The sequence below is a fragment of the Epargyreus clarus genome, unplaced genomic scaffold, assembly GCF_041222505.1.
Source record: "Epargyreus clarus isolate Ecla_fem2 unplaced genomic scaffold, WU_Ecla_fem_2.2 ptg000006l, whole genome shotgun sequence".
NCBI classification, from domain to species: Eukaryota; Metazoa; Arthropoda; class Insecta; order Lepidoptera; family Hesperiidae; genus Epargyreus; species Epargyreus clarus.
The window spans coordinates 8,569,691-8,590,966 of record NW_027332214.1 but is presented as its reverse complement, the minus strand read 5'-3'; the positions used below and the strand labels follow the sequence as shown (position 1 = coordinate 8,590,966).

Sequence of the window (21,276 nt, the reverse complement as noted above, 5' to 3'; positions counted from 1 at the left end):
TTCCTTATAGACACAACCAAATGGATTCCCCAGAGCAAAACTTATACGTAAATAACACTACACACAGATAATTGGCACTAATTGGATTGTTTATGTTTTTGTTAATTAAACATTATGACGTACGCCGATAAAGTCACAATGCCCGTATTTCTTTATATTATTAATAGATTATTACGCATAGGTACATCATCTCATTGTGGAAATAGAAACATATATAATTTAATATAATTTAGGCTTCAGTAAAAGACTGAACTATGATAATATTATATTTCAGATGGCGTAACATAAAATGTGTTTCTTTTTTGGTAAAAATAACTAGTGTTGAATAAAAAGTTGGCCTGTATAATTTACACTATCTGAAAGTGCCGCTTAGGAGGATCAAGCTCTGGGATGCATAATGTATATATGGGCATAAAATACTTAAAACAAACTAAAGGAAAAGAATATGTTTTTCAATACATTTTTTGAATTTTAATGAATAATTTTCACGCCAGGATTTTAGACAAGTCACTCACGATATATACGAGTATTTTATCATACTATATTGGATGTAAAATAGTTTTCGCCTCTCAAATGGATGGGTGAACGTCGTTCCTAAGTCAGTCACGATTAAATAAATTTGTTCATATTGTAATCTATTACAGAGCGAAATTGCTAAAGTTCTTTAAATAAAGACTAAATAAATAAGTTAAAAAAAAAACCTAAAAAACGCTTTTATTGCTAATGGCTAAATTGCTAAAAACTAGAAAATAATTGTTAATGACAAAGAGTTTAAGAGTAAAGAGTTTCAATTCAGAGTACAAAAGTTTTTTTAGTTAAGTATACCTACTCGTATAATTTATGGTTCAATTTCGCCTCCACACGCGCAAACTAAAGGAAACGCTTCGTGTTTTTAAAGCTTGAATTCTGTCAAAAATAAGGAAGAATAGGTACTATCTATTTTGAGCAGAGTAATCTTGACTTAACTTAGTTAACTTGGTTTAGCTTAAATTTAAATTTCCATTACTTCGTATGTTTTCAAGTATGAAACTTAGGGAAGAAGCCTTTATTATTGCACTCTTTAAATTCTTGTGAGATAGCCATACTAACAAAGTGTGAGTCATTATAACAAAGTCTAAGATTAAGTTATATATTGTGGATGGGTAACAATATAATTCCTTCACCATAATAAGGAAAACATATTCGTATTTGTGTCTGACTAAGTAAACCACTGATAATTCAGGCATTTAATGTAACAATAATAATATAATTTTGCATATAATAGAACCCTTGTGGTTCAACCGCGGCGGCACCACTGCCACACCTATTTCTACAATAACAGCACTGTTAAGTGCTGCTACAGCAGCAGAATACATTCTGGTTTGAAGGGTGTGGTTAGGCAGACTACTTTTCCAAGGCGTTCCAACTTGGACCTCAGGAATAGCGGCGCATCTGTGGCGCGTAGGAATCTAATCCTATCTGGGACTGATTACTGATGTCCATGGGCGGCAGTCGCCACTTACTGTTAGGTGACTGCATGATCGTCTGCTACTCCAATATTATTAAAAAAAACATCTCAATAAAAAGCAATATATTTTTTACAATAGCAATGGATTACATATTCAATACAGCTATATCTCATTTGTTGCAATTATATTCGCGCTGAGTGTGTTATCATCCATTTAGGTTCAATAATGAGGTCCATATAAATAAAGCATAAACGCTATTGTGAGCAGTACCTACGTAAATGTTAAATTGAAAACGATAAGTTTAGTCTTAACTGGGAGGTCTTGGGAAGCGTCCGTTATTCCTGTTGCAAATAATTATCACAGATAATGTTTACGGCAACATTATTATTAAGTTTCCTAGCAGTTATCACGCAAGTAACGTGTACAAGTGAGTATATAAATTTATTACCCACGCTTTTTGTCTGCAACCTTGTAATCTGCTATGAATTATCATAATTATTTATATTTCTATAATTAAATTAATTATATTTACAAGTTCTAACGATAGATATGTAGGGTCTTTCATTAAACGTTTCCTGTCTCTATAATGAAATAGTACAAACAAAAATATTAATAAAAGTCATCACTAAAAACGGTGAAAAAAAAATTTAATAAAAAAAATACAACCGACTTCACAAAGTAAAAAATAAGTCACAAATAATAAGTCCCAAAGTAAAAAATAATTGAAATAAATGTTGGTTTAGTACCAGCCATTTCCTCAGGGATAGCGGCGCATCTGTGGCCCACCTCAGTTAGGAATATCCAAACCTATCTGGGATTGATTACAGATGTCCATGGGCGGCAGTAGCTACTTACCATCAGGTGGCCTGCGTGCTCGTCTGCTACTCCTATATTATAAAAAAGCCTCTTAGAAAAAAAACATAGAAGTCGGTTGTATTTTTTTGTTAATTATTTTTTTCCTTTTGTGTACGAAACCCTCAAAAGCAAAAGCTACATTAATCTGTTTCACCTATAGCTGATTGCAGTAATGACGACTGTATGCTGATCTATAAGTGCCCGGAAGCAATGAAGATTTTACGTAAAAAGGATCAGGAAACAGCTAAGTTAATTCAACGGGCAAAATGCGGAATCCAAAACCGAGTCACCAAGGTTTGTTCATACCAATATTACGCATTTTTATATATAATATAGGACGTAGCAGACGAGAATGCTGTTCACCTGATGGTAAGTGGCTGCTGCCGCCTATGGACATCTGTAATCAACCCCAGATAGGATTAGATATTCCTACCTGAGGGCGGCCATAGATACGTCGCTACTTCCTGAGGACTAAGCTAGAACGCTTCGGAAAAGTATGTCTTCCTTCCCTTTAAACCAGAAGACAGCAGTGTTTAAAACTATTGTTATAAGGTAGAAATAGGTGTGGCGGTGGGGCCGCCGGAGTCGAAACACAAAGGGTTCTACAACCTTCAGGTACTAACGTAACACTTATTTCTAACGAATGACAACAGTCTTAAACGCTGATGTGTTGTTTGACAATGTTTAGTCAAGAAGAAGCACATACGAGTCATTTTAACCACGCTGTTTGTCCACCGACCACCGCTACCGAGCCGATACCGATAATTAATGACAAACAGCCTTAAACCTCAGGGGTAGCAATGAATATATGGCCGATCTTTGTTGGGACTCTTTTTCTATCTGCGGTATTACTGATGCTCCTGGACAGTAGTGACCCTTTATCATTAGGTGGACTACATGCTCGTAGGTGCATGCCTGCAATTCTAACCACGGACCACTCGATCGAGATGTCAAGTTTTACTATAATTCGCCAAGTACGAGTCGAATTCGCACATGGAGGCTTCCGTACCACCAAATATTCATTATTTTATTAATTTTATTATTTTCAACAATACTTAGTTATATAACACAATAATAGATGGCGTTGGGGTGACGATGGGACGACGATTATACGTAATCAACGTATAATAAAATTAAAATAACTGTATTAAAAAATATTTTATGTCTCTTATTTGTATTTATTATAATACCAGTTTTACTATTAAACGGATTGTAAAAATTTCAACCGTCTTCCTAGTACGGTTTAACAGTTAGATCGAAAAATGCCGAAAAGAACCGGTTTGTTGTATGGAGACCACCTTTAATATTCAACTTTATTTTATTTTTAGTATTTGTTGTTATAGCGGCCACCGTTATGCATCTTCTGTAAAAAATCTGTTACGGTTCCGGAGATATAGCCATGTGACAGACGGACAGACAGCGAAGTCTTAGTAATAGGGTTCCGTTTTTACCCTTTGGGTATGGAACCCTAATAAGCCCATCATTGCTTGCCATACACTTTTATATTAATACTTCTGTAATATAAACAAATAGTTTGCAATCTCAACTTAACTTTCATTTTTTCCAGGTATGTTGTTCATTATTCAAAACAGAAAAGCCCGTGGACTTTCCTAGCCGGATAGAAGTAGGTAAAGAGCCAGTTGCGCCAGTTACGCCAGCCACGACAATCACGCCAGTTACGACATTTACGCCAGTTACGACAGTTAAGCCAATTACGCCAATTCCAGCGAACAAAGATCACCCAAATTTGCGTCTCTTGCCAGATTCCTGTGGGGACATTTACGAATCGCGTATAACTAGTGGTATTCTTGCAAACATGTACGAATATCCTTGGATGGCACTCATTGGCTACTACACTGGTAAGTAGTCTATCTTCTTCTGATATATAAAATTCTCGTGTCACAGTGTTAGTTACCGTGCTCCTCCGAAACAGCTTTACCGATTTTCACCAAATTTTATATGCCTAATCAGTAGGTCTGAGAATCGACTTTTATCTATTTTTCATACCCCTAAAGGATAAGGGTTGTTCACCCTTAACATTTTTTTTTTAAATATTTAAACTTTTTTTTTTGTTTTTATTTTTTTTATAATGTGGCATTAAAAATACATACAATCCTAATCCTAAATCCTATATTTTACCCTTTTATCACCAATCCCTATTTTTAACCGACTTCCCAAAGAAAGAGAGGTTATCTATTCGTCGCGTATATTTTTTTGGTGTTTTTATATATGCGCTGCTGTGTTCCGGTTTGAAGGGTGTGGTAGGGTACAGACAGACATTTCCGAGGCGTTCCAGCTTAGTCCGCAGGGGTAGCGGCGCATCTGTGACCGACCTCAGGTAGGAATATCGAATCCTATCTGGGGTTGATTACATATTATGTCCATGGGCAGCAGTAGCCACTTACCATCAGGTGGACTGCATGCTCGGAGTAGTAGTAGGAGTTTCTGCTACTCCGAGCATGCAGTCCACCTCATGGTAAGTGGATACTCCTATATTATAAAAAATGTTAATATAAGATGTCGCTTCCTTTACCGTTTTGGATGGCTTTTCTCACTTCTCAAATATATTTTCAGATTACGGCACTCAATTTCAATGTTCGGGTTCAGTGATCAACTCCCGCTACATACTCACAGCTGCTCACTGCGTGGTCAACTTGAGGGTGGCCGGGGTTCGTATCGGCGAATATGACATGCGTTATGCCGAAGACTGTGACGGCAATGTTTGTGAAAGCTATATTCAGGTAAATGTGATGAATAATATGTACCAAATAAATCATCCAGCGTCAGTGGTACAGTGGCCTTGTGGTTAAGGAACTCGGCTTGATCGAAGGGTTCGATGTTCTAATCCCAGGCACCTCTGATTTTTCAAAGTTATGTACTTATTATAAATTAATTATCACTTAATAAATGGACGGAATAAGGTGTGATGACTACTTTAGTCACAAAAATTTAGGTGACTAGAATAGTTAATTCGTATATATTCTTGGCCCTTTTTAAATTTAGCCCCTTGCTAAACTAACGCCAGCCTAATTTAACGAATTGGACTTTTCTGTGGTGTACTTTTCGATTTTATGCCAAGATGTATTGTACTACCTGGGTAGTACCTGGGTGTATTGTAGTACCTGTGGTTCAAATAATAAATATGAGATTGTAAACCTTCCGTCGACTCCAGTCAGTCTTACTTCAGCAGCGGCGAACGACGGACGTGTCAAAGCGCACGAATAAGTGGATTCCTTGAGTTCCAACCTCCGTGGCCTAAGCCCAAGACATAAAAACAGGGCCGGATTTAAGGAAGGGCAACCGGGGCGGCAGCCCCTAGGCCTCCACAAAAGAGGGGCCCCCACAATAGAGACGTCGGATTTTTTTTTAAATTCCGACTAGTAAACACTAGTAAAAAAAATATATCTTTTCCTTTGATATTTTTTCCCCTGTTTTACCTTTATCTACAGTACTTCGTACAAACATGAATACTGCTTCTGAATCTGAATCTTACCTGCGTTTCACAATAAAATATTTATTGAAAAACTCAACTGAAAAAATTGTTCATTTTATTCGGAAAATAATTTGGCCAGAGGGCCTCCACTCCTTTGTTGCCCCAAGGCCTCTAGACCTCTAAATCCGGCTCTGCATAAAACGTTCCTTTTCTTCCTTTAAAATACGAATAGCAGTATCTATCTATCTCCGATACAAATTTATAACAGTAACAACCTGAGACTTCTAAATCCCTAGCAACTAATTAAAATCTTAATTACAGGATATACAACAGGAAGAAATCATCTACCACCAGGTTTATAAAGGCTATCCGGATTATGCTGACGATATTGCGTTGATTCGGCTTAAACATGATATCAACTTTGACCGCAGTAAGACAATTTTGAATTTGAATAAGTACTTATATCTATTATAATTTTGGAATCTGGTAGAACCAATTAAGTTCAACCGTTAGCAATACCACATCTTTGTCTAAAGTGAATGACGTCTGAGTCTCGCTAGAAAAGTATTCAGCCTAATAACAGCAGTATTACACGCTGCTGCGTTCTGCTTTAAAGGTTGTGTAAGGGAGACAGACTTTTCCGAGGCATTCCAGATTAGTACTCAGGGGTAGCGGCGCAACTGTGCCAGACATCCGATAGGGGCATACACAGGATGTCCCGTAAGTACCACGACAAACTTGGGGAGAACATAGGTTAGGGTCTGACCTCTCAGAGAAAAAAAAATACCTTAGTAAAAGTGTCACCGTTTTTGCACTATCAATTGTTTTACATTTTTTGAGAAATTCAGCCCTCTTCATCTTCGTTCGTTAACTGCGTGTACAAATTTGGTGATGCAGTGTTTATTTTTTCTGTTAAATACTATCAGATAGTTGGTCTATCATATTGAAATGTAAATTGGTTAAAAGATGGAACGGAACCATAAAAAAATAGGGATATTTTTAGATTTTATTTTTTTTACTATTTTTCCCTCAAATCTGACTCGTCGCGGTGCAAAAAAAAGTACTGGACTATAAGTGTACATTGCTCAAAAAAATATGTCCAGTTAATAGAAATTTCAAAAAGGTACCACACTTACTATTTAAAGTTGAAGAAAAAAAGTTATGGACGTGTTTGCATGAAAAGGACTGAAACCAACTTAAACGTATTGATCGTGTTTTTATTTAAATTACGCTTGAGATATGATGATATATAATGATGGAGTCAGGATATGGATGGTAGATCTCTTACCAATTTAGCCCAAACTCGAGGGATTTACTAAGAAATGAACCATACACCTGCTGCCTCCACCTTCAGATTAGTTCCAAGATGTCAAATTATGATATTGTCATTCAAATAACATACATGTACGAAGTTTCACTTCGAAACGACAGTTCAAAGTAGGTAAAAATTGTCTTAATAAATTGTATTACTTTATTTGCTAGTTAGTTACTTAATTGTTTTTTTACAAATGAACAATGATATTTTTAAGTGTTTAACTATATAGGTATTAATGTGATTGTAGTACCGCCTGACACGTTGTGAGTCGGTAGAAACCGTAATTTAAATAAAAAATCGATCATTACGTTTTAGTTGGTTTCAGTCCCTTTCATGCAAAAACGGCCTTAACTTTTTTTCTTCAACTTTAAATTGACACTTTGACCAAGGTAATTTTTTTTTCTCTGAGAGGTCAGACCCTCACCTATGTTCTCCCCAAGTTTGTCGTGGTACTTACGGGACACCCTGTATATCTTATGTGGGGTTGTTTCCATAGGCGGCAGTAGCCACTTACCACCAGGTGGACTATATGCTCATCGCTTACTTATAAAGTATTTCTCGAGTTGTATATATAACACGATAATTTTGAGAGGAGACATTAATGCATTATCTATGATCATGGGAATAAAAATAGTTTTTAAGGACGTTCCAAGGTTAAAATTACCGTATGTTGGTCAACAAAAACAAACCGAGTTCTTTTTTACTTTGCTAATAAGTTCCATCCTAAAGTTTTCCTGTTAATGATGATCATACATAACATATAAATTTTCAGGAAACGCACAAGCAGTTTGCTTACCAGTGTCTAAGGAACTGCGCGAAGCGTCTATAGTAAACAAAATGGCTACGGTTACCGGTTGGGGACTAACCGAACACAATACTGTATCTTCCATTCTCCGCAAAGTTATTATTCCAGTCAATTCACCAGACGTTTGCGCAGGTTTCTACAGGTGCGTTTGTATCTTTGTTTTCTTTACATTCCGAATATCCGACTCCTCAGGGGCATCTAAGCATCTGTGATCGATTTCAATGACAACATTCATGACTTCAATCCTATATCGCAGGGGTCAGCAACCTGTACACCTGCAAACCTGATCTTTTATAGGCCTCCCGGCCCCTCCTACATATTATATAGAAACTATTATTTATCGACAACTTATCTACAGTGTTGGCAACCTGGGAGATGGCGTTGATCGTACCAGGGGCGTAAAATTATCCTATTTGGCGAAAAATTATCGTACATTTCATAAGAACGTGGGCGCGAGTAGAGATGTGCCGAGTCAGGTGAGTCAGGTCGACTCGTGGTGGTTTTTTTTTTTTTTTTTTTTTTTTTTTTTTTTTTTTTGCTCTTCCGTGCTATTGTTGTTTGTTTATTGTTGATTTATTCGCGTTCTTATGAAATGTACGATAATTTTTCGGCAGATACGGTAATAAAAAAAAAAATTTATTAATAAATCGCCCTTTTTTCGAAAAAATTATCAATTAAAGGCATATATATAATACGTTTATGAATTCATTAAAACAGTTTCCCAAAAAGTTTCAAGTACCCAATTATCGTACATTTGCGTACGATAATGACTCGCTATCGTACATCGTACGGTGGTATCAAATTATCGTACATGTACGATAATTATCGTACGGTTGGGAACACTGCTTATCTACCCATAAATGCGGTCTAACATTACCTGATTACTATCAGACCCTTGCTACCAGAAAGGTTGCCGACTGTTGCTATAACCGATTGATTACAGATCTCTATGAGCGGCAATATTCATCAAGTAACTTGTTCATCGCCAGTAACATCTTACCATATGTAGTCGTTTACTTCATGAATTTTATAAAAACAACCTTGCAAATTAACGTATTGAAATAACAATAATATCTTAATATTCTAGAGGAGACTTCAATGAAAATTCCACACGATTCTGCGCTGGGAACGAACATAAGGACTCTTGCCGCGGTGACTCCGGTGGACCACTAATTCTGGAGAATTTTTATAGAGGCTTGATCAGGTACGTCCAGTTTGGAATCGTATCAAATGGTGGCGCCGAATGTGGACGAACTCCTGGAATTTACACCGATGTCAGAAAATATATGGACTGGATTCTGGATACCATTAAGGAATAATTAATAACAATAACGTTTATTTACGAAAACAAGGACTACAGCAAACATAAGAACAAATCAGTTACATAACATAATAATAAATATTAAACGCTTTCTACACTCACAACCCCACACTAGGATTAGGTCTGGCCGGGGATCGAACCCGGAACCCTTTGCATGTGAGGCCGGTATGTTGTTCGCCGCTTATATAAAATACATTTATAACAAAAACGTAGAGAAAATTGTGACTTATAAATATACAATTTTACGGATAATGTATTGCATACCGTTCTGCAGGCCAAGGCTGAAGTTGTTGCAAGGAGGTGTAGTCATACAATTTGCTATGACGACGCGATACATTTCTATATTCAGAGCGGACTCGCAGTTTTACGCGGACTATACACTAGTACACTACACTGATTTTCAGTCCGCTCTCAGTATTGAGACAAATTTATGATTATTAATAAATTTAAATGATTGCAATATGTAAATTTTATGATAGAAATTACTTATAAGATAATCTTTTCTTGTAATAGCTCAAACTATTATGCTACTTTTGGTGTGTTAAGGGAGACATATGTAACCCTCCGTATGCAAGGTCAACTCGCACATAGCAATTTTTTTTTCTACCCAAAATGGTTATTAATCTAATATTTCATAAATTACTACATTAATCTGTGTATTTTTTTACATACCAAAGAACAAATTAATCGATTTCTAGTTTAGAAATTGTCACATATAGATATTTGGTACGCGAAACATTGGATAGATTGGTTATAGATAACCGGTGTTAGCTATTGGCCATTTTAATAAAGTTTTCTCGTAGTCGGTTTGAGTGATCACGTATTATCATTATGGTCTGTAAATAAATAAGTAAAAATTATTACCTATTGTTTTATTTAGACGCCCTAATATGTAAACCATATCATATTTATAAAATACAATACAATACAGTATTTTTATATTTAAAATATAAAGGGTACTGATTGTACCAGAGATCAAAATAATAATAATGTTTTAATCTTGTTTGAAATTTCCACCCCTGAGGGGTTAAAATTGGCGTTGCTGAAAGTTTTTGCACCTATTTCTGCCTGCTAAGTAAAGTAAGTATAATGTTTGTCTGTTATGTTCCAGTTTGAAGTGTTTTTGGTAAGAATGACATACTTATCCCAGGAATTCCAACTTAGTTCTCGTCAATAGCGACACGTTTGTGTTCGACCTCAGAAATCTAATCTCATATGGTGATGTTTTCAGATGTAAATGGGCCGCATGGTCCACTTATCATGTAGGTGGACTGCAAGCTCGTTTGTAATAAAAAATAGATTGCACTATTAACCGGGCTTTGCTTTATTGAAGCTCACAGTGCAGAATATAATCTTTTAATTCTTCAATATTATAAAAAAACTGGCCGACCCAGCAAAGGTTATTTTACCATATAAATAAAAAAATGTTAAAGGTCAACAACCCTTATCACTTAGGGGTATGAAAAATAGTAGCCGATTGTTAGACCTACTGAATATGCATATAAAATTTGGTGAAAATCGGTAAAGCCGTTTCGGAGGAGTACGGTAAGTAACATTGTGACACGAGAATTTTATATATAATATAAAAAACAAAATAATAAAAGAAAGATTGAAAGTTGTCATATACAGATAGACTTTATTACCTCTTGGAAATAATTTTATGGATAACGCGTTTCGTTTATGCCTCCTGTTCATGTAACCTGCTGCTAAAGAATGAAATGTCTTGATAAAAAAATAAGTTGTTCGCTATAATCAGAACATTACATATCAATAATAAATACCTACCAATCAGTTTTAGGTTGAGTTACCTACCAATCAAAAAAGAGATAGTAAGTGGCAAAGGTGGCCTATTTAAATATAAGAGTATGTACGTATTTATCCACGCAATCGCACAATATGAACAACATATGGCACGTCCAGGAAAAACCCATGTAAGTTACAATTGGTCTGATAACTTCTTACACAAACGGTGCCAACGAAATCTTATTAAGACAACTAAGAGATTTGATTATTACTACGCTTTTATTAGATTGACTTTTATATGTGTGTGTCTACATAGTTATGTATGTATGTAACGGAATTTTTGAACTATTTTACCCACTTTAAACGGTCAATTATTATTAAATATTCAAAAATTTTGAACAATTGTCAAGAACTGATGACAATGCACGATTAATAATTTTGTCCCATTGTCCTTATCAGGATCCTCAGGATTAACGATTGGTGTGGACTAAATCATATTTGAATAGCCAAGTGACGCGGTTATCAATCTACAAAGTTCATCACTGAATCGCTAGATGGCGTTATGGGGATAAAGTTCATGGCAAAGTTACTAGACAATTATTAATGTTGAGTTTGTTTGATTAACTTTAATTTATTTTATATTGAAATGCTCATTTTAACATCTGATAAAGCTCTTTTCTTTATCTGAAGATATTGTTAAGATTTCTTGTTACAAATATTAACCTGAAAATAAAAATCGAAGGGATCCGCAGAGGAGAAACCCATTTAACGGTATGTTTTCGGCTTATTTTTCGAATAATTGTTGTTGACACTTGAATTTTGTACAAAATGTGTAACTTTAAATGTAATAACAAGAAATAATAAACTTAAATAAAGTTATAAATATTGGAGGTCACGTACACTACAAGAAGTAGGTATTTTCCGCGTTTTCCTTGTAATGGCTCCATCTTAATATTGACCATACATAATCTATAACAATGGCACGAATCCCTTTATGTGCGTTTGTTACCCTTCATGTGTCTTAGACTGGATTTTACCACACATAACCACACATGACAATAATTTTATACGTTTCCTTATGTACCAATAGTGTGAGTCACATATTTTTCAAGTTCTAATTTGCAAAGACTTTAGCGGGAATACCAATTTGTGTTGATCTATTCGAATTATGAAGGCTTACTTATACGAATGGAATTAATATTCTACTGATAGCCTACTGGTTATCTGTTTATATTATAATATATACGAAGTCAAACGGAGATCCCTTTCAGTCGTACTCAGACTTCGGAGGAAGTCACTGTCACTGTAATTATATGTTCGGACAATGTTGAATTATATATTGTTAATAAGTGTCATAACGGGAACTGTGCTGGGAGAACTAGTTCCGAGTAAGTATACGTTCCATATATGTATATATTCTTGGAAATCCACCTCTTTCAACAACAGGTCTTCACAATGTTATAATTATTATTATACTTTACCTATTTGTTTCTTCGTAACTGAATGGTTTATTGATGGTGTTTAATAACATTATTTGTGAGGATACCGTGAGAATAATAAATCATTTACATTATTTTGTTTTCGACGAAATAAATCAGTGTTTTATATTATAATATTACAATATTTCCTTATAAGTACTTCCTTATAGACACATTGCGTATATTTTCCTCAAAACCATTAGGTATAAGTATTATGTTATACAAGGGATAGAAGAGCACTAATTTACTTGATCGAAGTTAAAGAGCCCTTTAGGTGTTACTAAAACATTTTATTACTACCGATGTGTCACAGATAAATATACCGATCGTGCTATAGTCCGAAAAACTTTCCTGTCCGTGTGGTAGGGGCGCCACTGGTCATTAATGTTGCCAGTTTGCTAAAACTACCTAAGACTTAGAAAAAATTAACCAACACATTTATCAAAGTAACGCATATAAGAATCTCTAATAATAATGTTAAAATTATTTATTCCATTGACAAATAACGTAATCTTTTAAGATCGCAATTATATTAAATAAACCGAATATTTTATTAAATTAACGTGATGAGTGCCATATATATATACACAAAATAAAAGCACAACACTCAGACTTAGAACAGAAATCTAATTTCATCATTCTGGTATCTGTCTGGCCTGGGATCGAACCCGAAACCCACTATGTGTCAGACCGGTATGGTCACCATACCATGCATTGATGGATGAATCCTAAGCTTTCAATAACGAACGCACTACTACTAAATACTTTAATACCTATACTATTTCCATTTCTTTGTTTTCTTGATGACAGATCGACGCCCATGTAATTTTGTGTTGTTTACGTTAAAATGTCACACAGATAATACTGTACTTCATGGACATATGCTACACATAATGATTACTATAGGGACTATATATATAAACGAAACACGATAATAGACCCTTTTTTACAAAATGTTATTTTTCTTACTTCTTTGTTGTATTTTTCTTTGTTCAAAATACATATAATGAATATATGCGATCGATATCATCGTTTATTTGGTCACAACACTACAAAGAACTGTCATCGAGAAAATAAAGAAATGGAAGTAGTATAATTAATACTTTATTTCAGGGATATGCGATGAATGTGTGGCAGTGCTCGAATGTGAAGATGCCTTAAAATTTATGAACACGTCAAATGACGAAACAACACAAAAGTTGAGGCAGGCATACTGCGGACTAAAAGATATGAAGATAATGGTAATGTGTATTAAGAACCGGTCGGAGACCGGGCTGTCCCACACGATAAATAACGTGCACAGGGAATAATTATACTATTAATCTTAAAGATTGCCCAAGTACAAGTTGAACTGTACACCTATTTCTACCTAATAACAGCAGTGATAGGCGCTGCTGTGTTCCATTTTGAAGGGTGTGGTAAGGGAGACAGACTTTTCCGAGGCGTTCCAGTTTTGTCCTCAGGGCTAGCGGCGCATCTGTGGCCGACCTCAGGTAGGAACATCTAATCCTATCTGTGGTTGAATACAGATGTCCATGGGCGGCAGTAACCACTTACCATCAGGTGGACTGCACGCTCGTCTGCTACTCCTATATTATAAAAAAAAACTGGCCCGGGGGTGGCGTAAAACTAATTCTCATGTTTTAAATTTTTTATTATCTATTCGTTATTATTCCATCCATTGATGTACATGCACTGAACAAATTTGAACTGTCTACTTATTACGGAAACTTAAAAGTATTTTTTGTTATAGCGGTAGTCAAGTATCGATTTATTACGGTTTAGGTGATAGAGCCCTGTGACAGGCGGACAGACAGCGGAGGCTTAATAATAGGTCTCCGTTTTTACCTTTTAAGTACGGAACCCTAAAAAGTTGCTGTTCATTGGGTTATATGAGCAAGCAGGACGCCTTGCTCTTTGTCACACTTACCGGTCTTATTGAGTCATAGTGACGCACCACTGTTTTACTTTTATCGAAAACATGTAAATCCCTTATTGGATAAGGTCAAATGCAATTTATTCTTTCAAGTGCACTCCCATATGCTGCTTTCAATGTAGTATATTCAATATTGTCCTACTGCTGGGCTCGGGTCTCCTCTCAGAATGAGAAGAATTATTAGTAATAGGTGTGAATTGGTAGACTTTGATTATTGACATATTTATTGATATTTTATATTGTAATTAAATATTGCAATGCGTTTTATTACATACGAATTTAATGAATAATTGTACTTGAACTGTGACTAATCTTTTAAATTAATATAATAATGATTTGTATGTACCTATAAATTGAATGCCTTGACATGTGGAATTTGGCGGACCTATTCTATTACCGTCGATCATTTGTACCTACTCATTTTCAGGCAATATATTATTTTATTTGAATTTGAAACATTGTTATGAAAACTTTTTTTTAAGATTTCTCAAATATGAAGGTCCTCACGATATTTTCCTTACGTTTAAAAGCAAGTGATAATTAATTTCCAATAGTATATAAAGTACACATAAAAGAATATTCAAATAGCTTATAACCACTAAGCATTATTAATAAATTATCCCAGTGTAGATATTATTAAATTCTAATAGTTGTAATACTTGTATCTAGGAAAGATCAGATGTCAAAATACTTTACGAAGCATATTTAAACAGATTATATCCACTAAGCATAATTAATAAGTTATTCGAGCGATTAATTTCATGAATAACATCATTCTTATAGGAATCGGTAAGAGTTATTGATCAGTAAGGCACGCACGCGAGCCCTAGTGCCCTTTCAACCGATCTTTTATGCTTGGGCAAAAACTTCTTAAGATGTTTATTTTTTATAATATAGGAGTAGCAAACGAGCATGCAGTCCACCTGATGGTAAGTCGCTACTGCCACACATATACATCTGTAATCAACCCCAGATATTATTAGATATTGGTACCTAAATCGGCCACAAATGTTCCGCTATTCCTGAGACCTAAGATGGAACGCCTCGACAAAAGTATGTCTCTTACACCCTTCACACCAGAACACAACAGCGTTTAACACTGCTATTAAGAGGCAGAGATAGGTGTGGCGGTGGTGCCGCCGGAGTTGTGCTTAAGATTATAATTGCAGATGCAATTTTACTTAGTCACACGGTTTTTTTACACAGATATGCTGCTCTGACTTTAAGCCTCAAGAACGGGAGCACCAGAACTTACGTCTACTACCAACATTTTGCGGGGTCAGCTACTATTCACGACTTTTAGGAGGACTTGGCATATCCTTATACGAATTGCCTTGGATGGCGCTTATCAGTCTCGAAATAAGTATGTACCAATTTAGACCTATAATGTCGTCGTCAACTACTTCTGGGCACGGGTCTCCTCTCAGAATGGGGTTAGGCTATAGTCCGAGGTAGGTTAGTTCGATTTTTTTAAAGATATCTTAGGTATGTAGGTTTCCTCACGATGTTTTCCTTTACAATACTCTTGAAACCTTTTTATATAATATAGAATCGCAGACGTGCATGCAGTCCACCTAATGGTAAGTGGCTACTGTCGTGGACTTCTACAATTAACCCCAGATAGGGTTGGATATTCCTACCGAAGGTCAGCCACTGATGCGCCGCTACTCCTAAGGACTAAGCTGGAATAGCTCGTTAAAGTGTGTCTCCCTTACACCCTTCAACTCAGAAGAGCAGCGCTTAACACTGCTGTTATTATACAGAAATTAGTGTGGCGGAGGTGCCGCCGGGGTGGTACCACAGAGAGTTCTACCATAAAACTTAACCTAACAAAGTAACATAACCTAATCTTTTTTTCGTGGGGAAACCCATCATGGGTTCCTCTCAGCGGGGGTAGCAGAGAGGATATGCCGGACTCCTACCGGCTAAAACCCCACGGTGTTCCTCTTCACGCCCTTTGACGGGACTGCGGGTACGCTAAAAGCATTCGTCCGCGGTCCCGACGGCGCCTGCCCACAACATAACCTAATCGAACTTAACTTAACCTAACTAAAGTTTCTATTTTCAGATGGCAGCTTACAATTTCGGTGCGCCGGGACCGTCATAAATTCACGCTACGTACTCACAGCTGCTTCTTGTGTTATGAATAATGAAATAGCCGGTGTCCGTATTGGTGAATACAATTTAGAACAGGAATATGATTGCGTAGGCGATGTTTGTGAAAATCATATTCAGGTAAGCGATCGGTGTTGTCATTTGACAGCAGTAACTAAAGCATCTTACATACTTTGATAATGAAACAAAACTTACGTCCTTTAAATGTTTACCCGATGTATTACCTACCTAAAATCGACATTCCACATTTCCTGTGTACAAGACATTGTCCCATGCGATGGACTGACCAGATCAAGAATTGAAGGTGGTGGTGGTGAACCCTTTGTGGTTCGACTCCGGCGGCACCACCGCCACACCTATTTCTACCTTATAACAGCAATGTTAGGCGCTGCTGTGTTCCGGTTTGAAGGGTGTGGTAAGGGAGACAGACTTTTCCGAGGCCTTCCAGCTTAGTCCCCAGGGGTAGCAGCGCATCTGTGGCCGGCCTCATGTAGAAATTTCTAATCGTATCTGGGGTTGATTACAGATGTCCATGGGCGGCAGTAGCCACTTACCATCAGGCGGACTGCATGCTCGTCTGCTACTCCATATAATAAAAAAATCACTAGTCTGTACTACACGAAAGGTTTCAAAGTATTTCTTCCCCTATCATAACCCTAATCTTTACACTTATATGATTGGTATATACATTATAAATATTACAGGATAAACGAGTGGAAGAGGCAATTGTCCACAAAGACTACAAAGGGCCACCTAACTTCGAACACAATATTGCCTTGTTACGTGTCCAGGAACCAATCGATTTTTCATTTAGTAAGCACTGTTAGCCATATTTAGTCAATATTTAGCCATTGTTTAAATTTAACATAACACTGTGTGAACAGATCTTAAACGGTATATGCTACCGTAATATACTTGGGGTGGAAAATGTTGGAAATTTGAAGGTGGTGAAGAAGTCGTTGTGGTTCGACTCCGGCGGCACCACGGCCACATCTATTTCTGCCTCACAACAGCAGTGTTAAGCGCTGCTATGTTATGGTTTGTAAGGGTGTGGTAAGGGAGACATACTTTTCGAGGCGTTCCAGTTTAGTCCTCAGGATCTGGGGCGCATCTGTGGTCGACCTCTGGTAGGAATATCTAATACTATCTGGGGTATAAGTGCGTATGAAGTTAGAAAAGGGAATATGAAACGATGAGGTAGTTTATTCCACAAGGAAACAGAAAAAGTAGAAAAGAAATTTAAATAGATAGACCTTTATTTGGTTCTGGTTCAATGTTCTTACCCAACTCTTCGTGCAAAGGGATTTTTTACCGAGCGTATATAACTAAGTATATGTGTCTCATTATGAGAGGAGACCCGTGCCCAGCAGTGGGACAGTAATGGGTTGATGATGATGATGATGATGATGATGTGTGTCTCATTCTTTGTCACGCCCTATAGCCCAAACAATTGTCTTATTTTAATATTTAAGGTTTCGTTAGATACGTCTAAATTGGTGAATTAAAATAGGCTGTATTTTTATACAATGGGGCTTATTCTTTTTCTTTTCTTTTTAAAGTTAGAATTGTAACTTTTATTAACTGATAAATATTTACAATTATAATTAAACTTTCAGAAAAATAAAAATAATAATTTAACTATAAATATAAAATCACTTACTTACAAAATTTACTTATATACAAAAATGAAAAACAAAAGTACAAAAACACTACCATAATAAATTGTCGCCATCACTGTCTTTGGCCAAGGTTCCCAAGACGCTTACTTTACGTGGGGCTTATTGTTTTATAATTATGTCTATTTCATTCACAGAAAATGCAGGGCCAATTTGCTTACCGCGGACCAAAGAACAAATTTCTGGATCGATAGGAAATAAGCTAGCAACAATAGCTGGATGGGGTCTATTTGGAAGTAATGAAGGAGTTTCAATCATTCGGAAAGCGATGGTCCCTGTTCTCGAAGATTGCTTTGGGTAAAATACAGTTTACAGTGGAAATTATAGTTCAACCAGGAAACTATCTTCAACATATAATTAGAGTGACGCACTTTTTGCATTTCGGTAGAGGGGTATGGATGCCTTGCCAACGATTCTTGTATCGACTTTCATATTTTATCCCTGTTCTCATAGATAAGTATAGATATCTCACCGCCTTTTAATTGAAGGAAGCCACTCAAACAGCTGATAAATGTGTCAGCCATTTAAGGGCTGTCATGGTGTAATTTACGCGGAACAATGCCGACATGCGCAGTTTTAAGTACTGCAAAAACACGAAATCGAAGAAGAAAAAGCGGAGAAATATCGTTTCATTCGTAAATGATCTACAAACTACATTTTTTAAATATTTTTCAAACACGAAAAAAATTTCAATTGTCAAAACTGTTTACATTATCTTGTAAAGAGTGTAATCATTACTAATCTATGTCTGTTGTATATAGAATTGGGTGACAGTATCTCTTCCTTATAACATTTATTCCTACCATTCCTTATAACTGTTGTATTCTGAGTTAGTGTGTAGTAAGGTACCTTACTCAAAGGAATTCTACTGGCCGGTTTCTGAAGTCATTTTGCCGATAGTTTATGTATTTATTAACACTATCGGTTTGATATTTTTTTTAAAACTGTTTCCGAACATTAATTAGTCTTTAAGGTTATATGCTTTTGTGGCCAACCTTATATAAGACCAATCTTATTAGTTTGATATCAGATGTCCATGGGCGACATTAGGCACATACCATCATTACTGCCCGTTATATAATAAGAACATATATTTTAAGGAACGTTCCTGAGAATTCCACACAACTCTGCACTGAAAACAAAAATAATGAGACTTGTGTCGGCGATGGCGGCGGCCCGCTTATGATTGATACCACGGATGGACGCATCCAGAGGTTCGTCCAATACGGGATCTTGTCCCATGGTCCTGTACCATGTGGCTCAAATTCCCCAGAAGTATATACCGATGTCAGGAAATACATGAACTGGATTCTAAATAATATTAGCGAATAATCAATTGAGATTTGGAGTATAAGAATATTTACATTAAGATACATTTAAAATATATCATTTTACATTTTAAAATTTATGTTGTAACTTGCTTTCTACAGAGGTAAATTCAAATAAATGATATTATGTACGAGTAGTTTTAATATACTTATACTACTTCCATACCCGCTTTGTTCGATCACAGTGTGATGTAAATCACAAGAAAGTTGGGAGAGCCTGTATGGTTCGACAGGGGACGCATATACCAGTCATTCTCATTTCTAGCACTAAGCAAATAAGTTTTCGATAGAAAGTATTGACGGGAACCACCGCCACACACCTACATCACTACATATTATAAAACAAAGTCCCTTCCTGCTGCGGTCCCCATGTGCGCTCAGATCTTTTTAAAGTGCCTGACGGATGTTGATGCAGCTTTTTTTAATAGACAGAATGATTCACGAGGAAGGTTTATGTATATAATACATGCATAACAAAGTTGAAAAACAATTTTTTACAGATTTCGTAAATAAACATATTTTTGGGCTTACATTGCAAACGTTGGCTGAACCCTACGAGTAGGAATACTGTTCTACAGTATTGTAGCCCTTAAAACATGTCTACAAATGAGCTCGCGATAGCATACGTCTATCTTTGTTGCGTACTCCACAATAACTGTTTTTATGATTTAAAAAGAAGACAAAATTAATGTCATATTAAAATGGTTTGAATAGATACCAAATAGTAATCCTTATTAGGCAGAAATAGGTGTTGCGGTGATGCCGGCGGAGTCTAACCACAAAGGTGCCACCTTCAAGAAGCTACTAAAAAAATAGAAATTTATTTTATTCTCTCCGTGAGAAGAGAGGGCGGGTTGCTAGTAAAAAATAAAAAATAAAAATAAAGTTGAACAATTCGTCACACCTATTCCTGCTTAAGGCAGGGTTAAGCGTTGTTGCCGTTTAGTTTGATGGTAGTACATACATAGAAACTTGTAATTCGACTCCGGAGGCACCACCGGCACGCCTATTTTTGTCCAATAACAGCAGTGTTAAGCCTTGCTGTGTTCCGCATTGAAAGGTATGGTAAGGGAATGACACGTATACGAAGCTTTCCAGTTTAATGCTCAGAATAGCTCAGAATATATGATCTCAGGTAGGACTAAACCCATCTGGGGTTAGTTAGAGATGTCGATGTCGGCAGATACCACCATCCTGCCCTGCCTGCCCTGCCCTGCCCTGCCCTGCTTTGTTCTTGCTTGAAGGTTGTGGTAAGAGAGAAATACTTTTCCGTGACAATACAACTTAGTCCTCAAAAATAGCGATGCTTCTTTGACTGCCCTCAGGTAGGAACCTAATTTTATCTGGGGTTGATTACAGAGGTCCATATGCTGCACTAGCCACTTACCACGTGAACTCACGTGGACTTTATGCTCATCTACTACTCCTATATTAAAAAAACACCTATAAGGAACCAATTTATAGTTCCATTGTTTCACTGGCTCAACAAACTGAACATGACCTTGAAATAAGGACAAAATAACTTGTTCTTATTTGCATGATTTTGGTGCACTAGCCGTCAGTTTGTTTTTTATTATGATCCAACTGTAGTTGAGGAAAAATATAAGAATATTCTGACTGATAAAGATATCAGTTCTACATAACTAAACCAATGTCGATGTTTATAAATGCTTTATTTTAGGGTTCTGTACCCAAAGGTAAAAACGGCATACTAATGCTAAGCCAGGGTCCGTCTGTCACTGTAATGAGACATTTGAAATCACAATCCATTACTTCTATAGCAGCTATTATAAAAAAAAAATAAAGGTTTTCAATATTTCAAT

The 21,276-nt window shown here is 36.3% G+C and overlaps 2 protein-coding genes across 2 annotated transcripts; both read left to right on the top strand.

Moving 5' to 3' along the window:
* Positions 1 to 1,633: 1,633 nt before the first annotated feature.
* On the top strand, positions 1,634 to 10,037 carry LOC140742915 (venom protease-like). Its single transcript, XM_073073984.1, has 7 exons — positions 1,634 to 1,875; positions 2,464 to 2,597; positions 3,871 to 4,162; positions 4,878 to 5,044; positions 6,058 to 6,166; positions 7,824 to 7,998; positions 8,944 to 10,037. Exons 1-7 carry the CDS (start codon positions 1,815 to 1,817, stop codon positions 9,173 to 9,175), a joined length of 1,170 nt encoding a protein of 389 aa, XP_072930085.1. The 5' UTR covers positions 1,634 to 1,814; the 3' UTR covers positions 9,176 to 10,037.
* A 2,115-nt stretch (positions 10,038 to 12,152) lies between these two features.
* On the top strand, positions 12,153 to 19,587 carry LOC140742911 (CLIP domain-containing serine protease HP8-like). Its single transcript, XM_073073980.1, has 7 exons — positions 12,153 to 12,308; positions 13,512 to 13,639; positions 15,541 to 15,697; positions 16,403 to 16,569; positions 17,154 to 17,262; positions 18,263 to 18,422; positions 19,226 to 19,587. Exons 1-7 carry the CDS (start codon positions 12,245 to 12,247, stop codon positions 19,455 to 19,457), a joined length of 1,017 nt encoding a protein of 338 aa, XP_072930081.1. The 5' UTR covers positions 12,153 to 12,244; the 3' UTR covers positions 19,458 to 19,587.
* Positions 19,588 to 21,276: the final 1,689 nt, after the last annotated feature.

Bases quoted from the DNA above. Each gene is read 5' to 3' on its own strand.
- LOC140742915 (XM_073073984.1), top strand. From the start codon at position 1,815: ATGTTTACGGCAACATTATTATTAAGTTTCCTAGCAGTTATCACGCAA. The intron at 4,163-4,877 runs GTAAGTAGTCTA...ATATATTTTCAG, and splicing joins ACTCATTGGCTACTACACTG to ATTACGGCACTCAATTTCAA. The intron at 6,167-7,823 runs GTAAGACAATTT...ATAAATTTTCAG, and splicing joins TGATATCAACTTTGACCGCA to GAAACGCACAAGCAGTTTGC.
- LOC140742911 (XM_073073980.1), top strand. From the start codon at position 12,245: ATGTTGAATTATATATTGTTAATAAGTGTCATAACGGGAACTGTGCTG. The intron at 15,698-16,402 runs GTATGTACCAAT...TTCTATTTTCAG, and splicing joins GCTTATCAGTCTCGAAATAA to ATGGCAGCTTACAATTTCGG. The intron at 18,423-19,225 runs GTAAAATACAGT...ATATATTTTAAG, and splicing joins GTTCTCGAAGATTGCTTTGG to GAACGTTCCTGAGAATTCCA.